Source organism: Zingiber officinale, chromosome 8B (assembly GCF_018446385.1).
Source record: "Zingiber officinale cultivar Zhangliang chromosome 8B, Zo_v1.1, whole genome shotgun sequence".
In the NCBI taxonomy this organism is placed as follows: Eukaryota; Viridiplantae; Streptophyta; class Magnoliopsida; order Zingiberales; family Zingiberaceae; genus Zingiber; species Zingiber officinale.
Window position 1 is genome coordinate 111,320,698 of NC_056001.1, and position 11,307 is coordinate 111,332,004.

Consider the following 11,307-nt stretch of genomic DNA (forward strand, 5'->3'; position numbering starts at 1 on the left):
GAACGACCTTATTTTAGTGAAAACTATTGCTTGGAGCAGCACATTTCCTTTTCAGACTTATTCTCGGTTTACATATTCGTCGATCATATTCATTTGTCGTAGACTTGGTTTTATAGCAGCTGATCAGCCATTATTCGTTGTAGACTCAGGTTTATAGTCGTCGCTCGACTGTTGAAAGCGTAGACTTGGGTTTAAAATCACCGCTCGACTATTGATGAAGATAGGGGTTTAAGGTCGTCGCTCGATTGTTGTTGAAGACCAGGGTTTAGCGTCGTCGCTCAATGGTTGGTGAAGACCAGGGTTTAACGTCGCCGCTAGACGGTTGGTGAAGCCAGGGTTTAATGTCGTTGCTTGACGGTTGACGAAGACCAGGGTTTAACGTCGTCGCTCGACGGTTGACAAAGACCAGGGTTTAACGTCGTCGCTCGATGGTTGGTGAAGACCAGAGTTTAACGTCGCCGCTCAACGGTCGGTGAAGACCAATGTTTAACGTCGTCGCTCGATGGTTGATTTTCGTAGACAACGGTTTATAGTCCCCACTCGACTTTTAACTTGGCCGATCAGCACAAGAGTCTGAAATACTTGGGATTTTTTTTCATTATCTTCCTATAGTCACAAGACATACACTTATACAAGTACATATAGATTTATTAACGCACCTTGCTCTGACGGGCTAGGGTGTATCTAAACCTCCTCCTTTTTTTATAGACCAGCGAAGGAGGTTCCTCCCTGATAGCGTTTACCTCTAAGCATGAGTTTTTCCAAGTGGCCCTTGCTTCGAACTTGACCATCTCGATGTAGCATCGCCAAGCGCCTAACTGGTCGCTTTTGACTTCACTCACCTCATTTTCCACTGGAAACTTAATCTTCTGGCAGAAGGTGAACACCACCGCTTGGAACTCGTTGAGTGCAGGTGGGCCTAGTATGACGTTGTAGGCAGATGACGCGTCCACCACAATGAAGTTCGTGGTCCTGGTCCTCTTGAGTGGCTTCTCTCCAAGCGAAATGGACAGTCGTGCTTGGCCGATTGGCAACACTTCGTTGCCTATGAAGCCGTAGAGTGGAGTTGTCATCGGCTACTAGTCGCTCCGATCGATTTGCAACTGGTCGAACGCTTTCTTGAATATAATATTCACCGAGCTTCCTATATCAACAAAGGTTCGATGAATAGTATAGTTAGTAATTACTGCTCGGATGATCAGGGTATCATCGTGAGGGATCTCCACTCTCTCTAAGTCTCGGGGGCCGAAGTTTATTTTAGGTCCTTCGGCTTTCTCCTTACTGCACCCCACAACATGAATATCCAGTCGCCGAGCATGCAATTTTCTCGCTCGATTGAAATCACCGCTGGTTAGCCCACCAGCAATCATTCCAATTTCTCCCCGAGCGATGTTGCTTATGTTTTCTTCCTCCCGAGTCGAGGATCTATTCCGCTTAGCAGAAGCTCGGGTGGAACTCGTGTTGTTTCTTCATTGGGGCTAATGATAGAACCACTCGGATGCAACTCTCTCTTCCTCCTTCCGGGCGATCGACCGATGTCTGCGATGCCGATCGAGTGATGGTGATCGACGACGATATCTTCGTTGAGCTAGTCGACTTGCAATCGAAGTTAGATCATAGCAGTTGCGCGTGTTGTGTGTCATCGACTGATGGAAGAAGTAGAATAGTGGACTCCATGCTTTGCCTTTTGTAGTCTTTGGGCGATCGGTTGCCACATGTTGCACGGCATGCGTCCTGGGCTCGTGGTGTGGCTGTGCTCCTCCTGATTGGGGCTCCTTTGGGGGTTGATGACTACTCGATAGTCGTCACTCGAGCATTACTGTGGGCTCGGCAAGCGTTTCCTTTCTTCTAGCCGCTTGGGCCTCTTCCACGTTTATGTATTCCGTGGCCCTCTTGATCAGGTGGTCGAAATCCCTCGGTGGCTTCCAGATGAGTGATTGGAAGAACTCCCCTTAGGTGAGGCCTTGGGCGAAGGTGTTCACCAATACTTCTGCAAAGAACGAGGGAATATCCATGACCACTTAGTTGAAACGCTGGATGTAAACTCTCAGTGCTTCCCTGGGCCCTTGCTTCAAGGAAAACAGATTGACACTTGTCTTCTGGTGGCGGTGACTACTGGTGAAGTGGTGTAGAAATGCCGCTTAAAAGTCCTTGAAGCTGTGGATTGATCAGTTCAACAATCTCTTAAACCAACATTGTGCTGATTTAGAGAGAGTGGTGAGGAAGACCCGACACTTCAACCTATCGGTGTACTGATGAAATGCGGCCGTATTGTCGAACTTGGCCGAGTGGTCATCCGAATCGGTATTTCTGTTGTATTTCCCGATCATCAGCGGGGTATAATGCCTCGACAGAGGGTCGTCTAGAATCTTCTATGAGAATTGTTGATTGATCCGTTAGGGAGAATCATCTTCCCTTGGCGCCTTCCCTTTTCAAACGTTCCGAATGAGTGTGTCATTCGAGGAAGACCCCCGATCCTTGTCCGCTTGGCCCTGTTCCTCTGATGGAGTTCAGAACAGAGCTCAATGAAAGGGGATCGACGCATTGGGTGCCTCCCCATATGTGTCGGTCGATTTCTTGTTCTATCCCCGAACGGATACATGCTCCGCTCGATCTCCATATCCTACTTGATGCCTTGTCGCTGATGTCGTGGGCTCATGTGCTTAGCGCTCGGTTAATGCTTGTTGTCGTTGTTGCTCCATTATCCTTGCTGCTCGAGCTTGTATAAGCATATCGAGCTCATCCTTTGTCAGCCTCACCGTGGTGAGTCGTCTAGTATCCTCCATCTTCTCGTTTCGGATGCAGACTATGTTCCCACAGACGATACCAAAATGATCCTGTCCGAAAATGGGAGGGTGGAAAGCTAGAGATGTGGCTGCTACGCTTACTGCTGTAGACCGCATCCTGCTCTGCAAAACAAGCAACGTCAGTGCCGAGCCATGGAAGGGGTCCCCGACGTTAGCCCTGCGTCGCTCAAGTTAGTCATCGAAAGTGTAGAAGAAAGAGGAGCAACAGTAACACAAGCGCAAACAGTAATAACACGTACCTCCGTCGATTCTTGGACCCCCTTTATATAGAGCCCTGGTGGGTGACGTGCATGCTCCTCGAGGCATGGGAACATTCTCCAATATGTCCTATGAAGGGACCTGTCAGGAAAGTGCCTTTGACACTATACCTTAACAGGGCATACATATCCCTGACAAGATAGTAGAAGCTTCTGCCATACGATAAGTCTGTCAACCATGCCTCGTATCAGCGACACTATCTCCCATAAGGATATCGATAGATATAACAATGATCCCACTGCTTGGCTGAGCAAGGTAGCCACTCGGCCGAGACTTCTCCGCTCTATCGGCCTCAGCTGCTCTTCCTTACGGTGACTGGGCGTAGTAGCTTGTCCCTCCCGATTGGACAAGGTCTTCGGTCTCCTCAACGTCCTGCCGCTCTGCACTGAGTGTCTGGCTGACTTACTATATTAGCCTGAGCTAGATGGTTGACCTGCTCCGACACTAATTGACCTGACCGACCGTTGTAGTCTCTTGCCAATCGGGCACTGCTTGCTCCAACCGGTCGTTGTAGTCGACCTTCGCTCAAACACTGTAGGCGAGTCTTTTGATACTCTGACACTCACCTTAACTTTGATCTCCATCTCGACATTTGATCCGTAACGAGCAAGCCCCCCCTTTATCACTACATCAAGAACCAATTAATGTATTCTTGAAATTCTCATAAGCGTTATCATATCTTCTAATTTTTGTATTTACATCCTATTTAATTCTGAGTTTTTATAAATTTTAAATTTTCTTTTCTAATGACAAAATGTAGTTTATTTTTGAAATTTTAAATGTATTCTGGTCGCTTGAGTAGGTTAGATAAATACTTGTATAACTAGAAGGATATTTAAAAGTATATATAATTTAATAAATTTAAAAGTATTATGAATGATTTAATCATTTTTGAAAGTTAAGTGCCCCATCAATCATTCTTCGACCAGTAAAATTACATTTTTCCCCATTATTAAATGTTAATATGCGAAAAAAGACAAAACTTTTTGGAACGTACCTAACCTAATCCACCAATGCCAGCTTTCAACGCTTCTGTCGGCGACGCACAGCTAAGAGAAGATTAATAAATCGATCTTCGCCAAACGCCATGATTGATTGCAATGGAGATCAGAGCTGCCTCCACATTCTTATCTTTCCTCCTCTTCTTCTTTCTCTTTGCATCGCTGTCGTGCTGGAAGCCAGCTGCCGCCTCTGCTTTCGGCCGGCGATCGGCCACGGCTTGCAACCAGACAGCTGACTCCGGCCGCCGATGCGGAGTGGAGGAGGAGCAGGGCGGGGAGGAGTTACAGTTCGATTCGGAGATAAACAGAAGACTCCTCGCTCAGACGTCCGGCATCAGTTATGGTGCTCTGAACAAAGATAAGCCGACCTGTTCTTCTAAAGACGGCAAACCGTACAACTGCGCCGGGAAATCCCCTAACCCCGGCGGCGGCCGGACGTGCAATGTCGACTACTACCGCTGTTAATTATTATCTACGGGATGCATGATGTTTAGTTACTGTCTTAGTTGAACTTTCTTCTCTTTGCTGCTGCTCTGATGTGTCATAAATTTGATCATCTTGAGTGAATGTAGTGATTGGGGCACGGTTGGCTAAAAACAGCCTCACGCACCTCAAGTGATTGTGTGATTGAATAAAAATAAAAGAATTATAATGCCTTCTAAATGTGTCTATGTTGGGGTTCAGTTAAAATTTTACATTGAAAAGATTTGATAAATATCATGAGATTAAAAAGATATAAGATATATTTATTGATATGAAGTCTTTTAGGTAGAACTTAAGAATAAAATCATGAGGGTTTAGACCCAAAGTGGATAATATCATGTAATTGTGGAGATATCTAAATTTTTTCCGATCCAACAAATGATATCAGAGCCATGGTCCAGACCAGATGCCAAGTGGGACGACCTTGAACGAAGTTGAGGGTGGACCCGGAGTAGGTCAGGGTGACCGGATGTTCGTGGGAAGCCTGGAGCAGGTCAGGGTGACCGGATGCTCACAGTGGGTCCGGAGCAGGTCAGGGTGATCGGATACTTGTGCGGAAGCAAGTAGATCAGGGTGACCAGATGCTCGCAGGGAGGCCCAAAGCAGGTCAGGGTGACCGGATACTCACGGGGAGGCCCGGAATAGGTCAGAGTGACTGGATACTCGCGGGGAGGCCCGGAGTAGGTCAGGATGACTGTATGCTCGCGGGGAGGCGAGTAGGTCAGGGTGACCGAATGCTCGTAGTGAGGCCCAAAGCATGTCAGAGTGACCAGATGTTCGCGGGGAGGCCCGGACCATGAGAGTAATTGTGGTGCTTCGTTTGAGGGGAGGATTGTTGGGGTTCAATCAAAGTCCCACATTAAAAAGATTTGGTAAAGATCATGGGGTTAAAAGGATGCATGATATCTCCATTGGAATGAGACCTTTTGGGGTAGAGCCCAAGAGCAAAGCCTTGAGGGCTTATGCCCAGAGTGGACAATATCATACCATTGTGGAGATATGTGGACATCCTTTGGGCGCAACAGTCTCCTTGTTAGAAACTCGCTTCAACCCTGAGATTATGGTGCAGTGGTAGGGTATTCAGATTGTCATTTAGATATCTACGTTTCGATCCCTAATTATGACGAATTTATAGAATTTTTTTCCTTCAAATAAAGCACGTAACCAAAGGATGTTGGACTTCTTAGCCGTCCATCACGAGTTATTCCCGATTTATCCTGGTGATCGGTGGAAAAATTTCATGGGGTCAGGCTGTCGGTCACCCAAGGCTAGTCAATAAAATTAACTGGATTTATTATTATTATTATTATTTATTTATTTATTTATTTATTTTTTTGTTAGAAACTTGCTTCAATGATGTTGTTGCGGATGTTGGCGAGTCCTTGACTCGGTCTATACAAGAGTCATGTGACAAGGACAGGATTTAGCCAATGTGGGAGTCGTGTGGTAGGGTGTGATCTTTTGATTTCTCGACCGCCCAACTATCAACTTCTCGAGTCCCAATATATCAAGTCGCTCTGAGCCGATTTCCTGAGTGCCGAGTTGATCTGTTGACTTCTCGATCGTTTGACTGTTGACTTTCCGACCAACCGACTGCTGACTTCCCAAATCCAATCTTCTGATTTCCCAACCACTCGATTGCTAACTTAGTTACCTGAGTCTAATCTTCCGACTTCCCAAACTCTTAGCATGCGAAGGGTCACAACATGCTAAGGGACACTACAAGCGAAGGGAGACAGCGAGTGAAAGGACATGGTCATTATTATAGCACCCTTTAATGAGATTGTATCCTTTGATCTTCTCTCCAAAAGGTATGTCCCTTAGACTTCTTTTCCTATATAAGGTAAGAGAAGGGAGGCCAGAGGGAGGAGAAGAAGAGGTAATCTGATCATCAAAAATCTACTTTCGCTTATTCTCTGTGATATAATTTCCGTTCCAATTCTTTGCTTTTTATCTCCAATTTTTTTTTTTTAATCTCTTTTAGGGCTCCATGATGACTAAGTCAGTTTACTTTTTTTTGGGCTCCATGATGACTTATGCTCAGTAGTTTACTTTAAAGGATGGATTCAAAAACTGCAAAAATGTTTTCCGCGCATCAAACTTTTGGCTATTTATTTCATAAGGATAGGTGGATTATTTATCTTTTTTGTTGTTTACTTTGTTATAAAATAATAGAATGATGGATTATGAATACATCTGTGGATTAATTTGTTAATAATTTTTTATCCATTCAAAATCGGGCGGAAAGTCTTTCCTCTCGTCATGTCTCCACTAGAAGAAGCATCAACTGTTGAGCGTTACTGGAGACGAAGGGGCACAGTTTTCCCTTCGTTTATCTCTTTATTGCAAACGTCAAGGAGATAAAGTGACGTCCTTTCCCCTTCGTCTTCCTCAACCTTCTTATAAAGGTGTGTCCAAGCCTTTGAAAAGGGAGTCGATCGTCGATCAGAGTGTAGCGCAGCAGAAGGTGATCAGAGGAGCAAGTGAAGTTGTGAGGTGTTTTTGTCGAACAAAGGAGAATGTCCAGATGCTGGGATTTGATTCGTGAACTTTGAAGTGCTTTCCGGTTGTCCCGTGATCGTGCTTCCGACAGCGACAGCCTCTTCGTCGACCGGCGTCTTCAGTTGCAATTTCTTCGGAAGATCACTGTGAGTGGTTACCGCTTTCGTTTCGTTTTTGTTTCATGCTCTCAAAAAGATCAACAATGTTATCAGAGCATACTTTTTGAATGCATGAAAATCAACGCGGAGATCACTCTCGCGTTTTTTCTCCTTCTGTCACGAAGAAGAAGATGAACAGTGTTCATTGAATCGATTGAGATTTCATTTCAATTGATTCAAAATCGCATAGAATTCTTTGAATTGATTGAAGAAAAAAAATTTGACTTAATCGATTACTGAATCGATTGAAGAAGGAATGCTTCGTTTTGACGAAGCACAGTAAATAAAAAAAAAAAAACGCATGCACTTGAATCGATTCAAGTGTAGGATGAACAGTACTTCGTTTTGACGACGCATTGTAGAGAATATAAAAAAAACGTGTATAAAACATGCATGTTTTTTTAATTTTTTCTTCACATATATAAACAGCGGAGGTTAATTAAATATATTTATTAATTAATTAAATACATACTAAAATATATTATTAATTCATAAATAAGTATTTAATTAATTTATGATTCAATTTACTGAAAATGGAACCAGACCAACTTGTCCAATCAAACCCAGGTCTAGTTTAAATTATTAGTTAATTTAAGCAGATCAATTTGATTCAATGATACCTAAAGCTGGTTCAAATTATTTGTTAGTTTAACCAGCTCGGTTTATTATTGAATTAATTAGGGTAATCTTGATTACAAAAGTTGGGTTGATCAAATATGACAAGATCAGTTCTGTTGTGTCAGATTTGATCAAAAAAATTAGATTTGTTCTAATGGGTCAAATTTAATCCAATGGATAATTGGACGAATCAAACGAACCTGAGTTTGATCAATAAGTTTGAGATTGATTCAAATGAGCTTAAATAATAACAGAACATAGGTCAGAAATCTCTGTCCAATTATATTAGTTCTAATGAGGACAATAAATTAAGCTTAAGATCCGGATTTCTGATCGACCGGTCCAAGGTGTCAGTCACATGAGACTCCGTAAAATAAGAAAATTTATTTTTCTTAATTGATTGTGCATTCTGTATATTTTGTTCTATATGTGAGAATTGAATTAGACCGATTTTTGTTACCGGTCTGTCGATTTTATACTGACATCATGATTTTCAATTCCAGATACAAAGAACGATATACACGATGACTGGTCGCTATGAACGACAACATGAGCTATGGGAGGAGATCAAGAAGCTGGAATATGACCCGGATCATGGAGTCGGTAGGCTTATTGGTCGGCTCTATTGGTTGTTCTGGAATCTCGAGCGAGAAGGGTATCCAGTCTAGGAAAAGGAAAGAAGATGGTCTCTGGTTTATTCATTATCGGAACATCTAAGGCAGATAGCATTCCAACTTTGGGATGATTCTGATGGACACATCTCATATTCAGAGATGTGCAGGGAGTTACTTCATTTAGAATGGGGTCCTGAAAAATCTGAAGAAGATCCAGATCCCGAAGAAATGGACCTCAAAGAATCTGAAGAGGATCTAGAAATGGATTCTGAAGATTTAGAGGAGGATCCAAATTCCGCAGAATCTGAGGATGATCCGGAGATGAACCTCGAAGAATTTGAAGAGGATCCAGAAATGGATCCTGAAGATTTTGAGAAGGATCCAGAGATGGATCACGAGGAGGATCTAGAGATGGATCCCGAAGAATCAGAGGAGGATTCTCAAGAGTGTGTAGAAGATCCAGAAATGGATCTGATGGATACATTTGAGGCTGAACCACCCATCATAGAATCTGGGATAAACGGGATGCAATTACCCACTGCTCTAGCATTTATCCTAGTGGGAGTAGTGCTAGCTTATCTATGTTACTAGTGTTCTATTTACTATCATTATGTACGAATAGTTTTAGCTCATCTAGTTTTTGAGTCATGTAATAATTTCTGTCGTTATGTACAAACAGAATTATATAATGAAAAGTTATGTTATATGTTAACAAACTTGGAAATGATTAGTTCGTTTCATGACATGATTAGTTCATGTGAATATGATTCGTTCATATATCCATATGATTAGTTCATATGAAAAATGATTAGTTCATTTTAATAATGATTCATTCATTAGATGGATGTGTGTAATATGATTGATCAGTGTTGATTAGATTAGAACATACAAATGATGAGTGAAAACAATATTATCACTTCATTTTTGTAAAATACGACAATAAATAATAATTAAATAATAAGGTTTAATAGACAAATAATCTTTTTAGAATTTTTAGGAATTTTTAAAAAATTTTCTGGAATTAATCGGAGCACGTACGACATATTTTGAGGGGATGTATTTAGGGAGTCAAGATAAAGCCTGCTTGAAATACCCAGAGGTGGGAGTTAATTGAGAAACAGATCTAGGGTTTAATCAAACTTCCCTAAGTTATAAAAAGAGGAAATTTCCCTTGCCCTAACTCCGCACACGACGCCAATCCTCCTTCCCGAGCCTTCACTGCGCGGCTTCCCTCACCCCCGAGCCCTCACCTTCGCCGACCTCTTCCCCTCTCAAGCCACAGCCGCCTGCCCTCCTCCCTCACGCAGGCCACACAGCCGGTGATCTCCTCTTCCCCGAGCCTCACCTCGCGACGCCGCCCCATCTTAACCGCTGGCCTCTCCTTCCTTCCTCGCGCACGATCACCACAACAGCCGGTCTTCTCTCCCTCACTCGGGCGCCACAGTTGGTAATCTCACCATTAACGGAAGCCACAGTCGCCGATCCACTTCTCTCCAAGCCATGCCCTAATTGATCCGGCAAGTAGATTCCCTTGTAGATGAATGTCTCTCTCTATAGATTACCATATGATCTAGATGATGCCCTGTTTCGATTGGCTTTCGTTAATTGCATAGCCCTAGCCCTTGTAATAGTTTTGATTCGTGGGAACAGATGTGGGATGCCTAAAACTGATTTTCTTTGCTTTCTCGCAGTGCCCTTCGTTAGGGTTCTCGAATGTTGATCGGATTGGGAAGGTGGGGATTCAATTCAATGTTATTCTTTCTTCTTCCAGTAGTTGGGGATTTCTAGGAAAGAATTTGGTTGGTTTAATGTGTTTTCCAGGTGATTCTTTCTACTCCATGTTGTGCTCGGAATTCAGAACAGATTGAGGAAGAGTGAGAATTGATTCAATGTTATTTGTTTTCCTATTTTCCATAAGCTAGATGTGGTTTCGTGGATAGATCTAGTTAGGTAGGTAGCAAGATTTTGGTGTGAGTTTGATGGCTTCAGTTTGTTTGAATAGATTGAAGATGGTGGGCTTTTGTCTAGGTGTTCTTGCTTATTGTGATAATCTGACTTTCAGCCAATGGTATGACATTATTAAGATGAATAGGTAATCCGTTTGCTAATTCAGTTAGGATGGGGTTATTTTTGATTAAGCATCAGTCAATGGGTAGATGATGAAAACTTGGGATCAAAGTTGTTAAAAGATTGGTTGTATTAGGGCTAAGCGAAGATCGTGTTTCGATTAGGGCTATCCTAATTAGGATAGAGATTGGTTCAGTTATTTGATTCATATGAGAGTAGCTAAATAATATCACATGATTTGCAGGACTCTGATTTAGGGCGAGCAGCACAACGTGGATTTTATTCTGATACGATCGACAAGTAAAGGCGGGTACTTCTTACTTTGTTTCTTTTAGTATTTTGACCTTGGTGCATGAACTATTTTGGATAATAAACTATTTTTACCTTAACTCCACTCTTATTTTCCTGCACTTGATACTTCCACGCAATCTTTGAGAAATTCATTTCCATATCTATACAGTCTCTTGTTGTTGTCCATGATTAGTAGCAGATACTAGATACCATGTTTGTATGCTTTGACTGTTGTTTATTTATGTATTATATTGAGCATGCTGGCTTCATATAGCATACTTAATTTTTGCTTATGTTCGTATGATGAGTGTTGCATTTGGTGCATCATGTCATGACATGCATGTCAACGACCAATTCTCCCTTGCGGTCAAGAGAGTCATTGACCAAGGCCGCATCCTCGGCCACTCATGAGGGTGGTAGCTGGAGTTGATGCCGCTTGTCCTGTCGTGCCGCACTCGGTCACTTGTGTGAGTGGTAGCTGGAGTATGAGCAGCAGGGACCCCATCGC

At 42.8% G+C, this 11,307-nt stretch overlaps 1 protein-coding gene across 1 annotated transcript; it reads left to right on the forward strand.

Annotated features, from left to right (window-relative positions):
* The first annotated feature begins 4,165 nt into the window (after window positions 1-4,165).
* Window positions 4,166-4,531, forward strand: LOC122014190 (protein RALF-like 1). The gene has a single exon (XM_042570368.1). The coding sequence runs from the start codon at window positions 4,166-4,168 to the stop codon at window positions 4,529-4,531; it is 366 nt and encodes a 121-aa protein (XP_042426302.1).
* Window positions 4,532-11,307: the final 6,776 nt, after the last annotated feature.

Bases quoted from the DNA above. Each gene is read 5' to 3' on its own strand.
- LOC122014190 (XM_042570368.1), top strand. From the start codon at position 4,166: ATGGAGATCAGAGCTGCCTCCACATTCTTATCTTTCCTCCTCTTCTTC.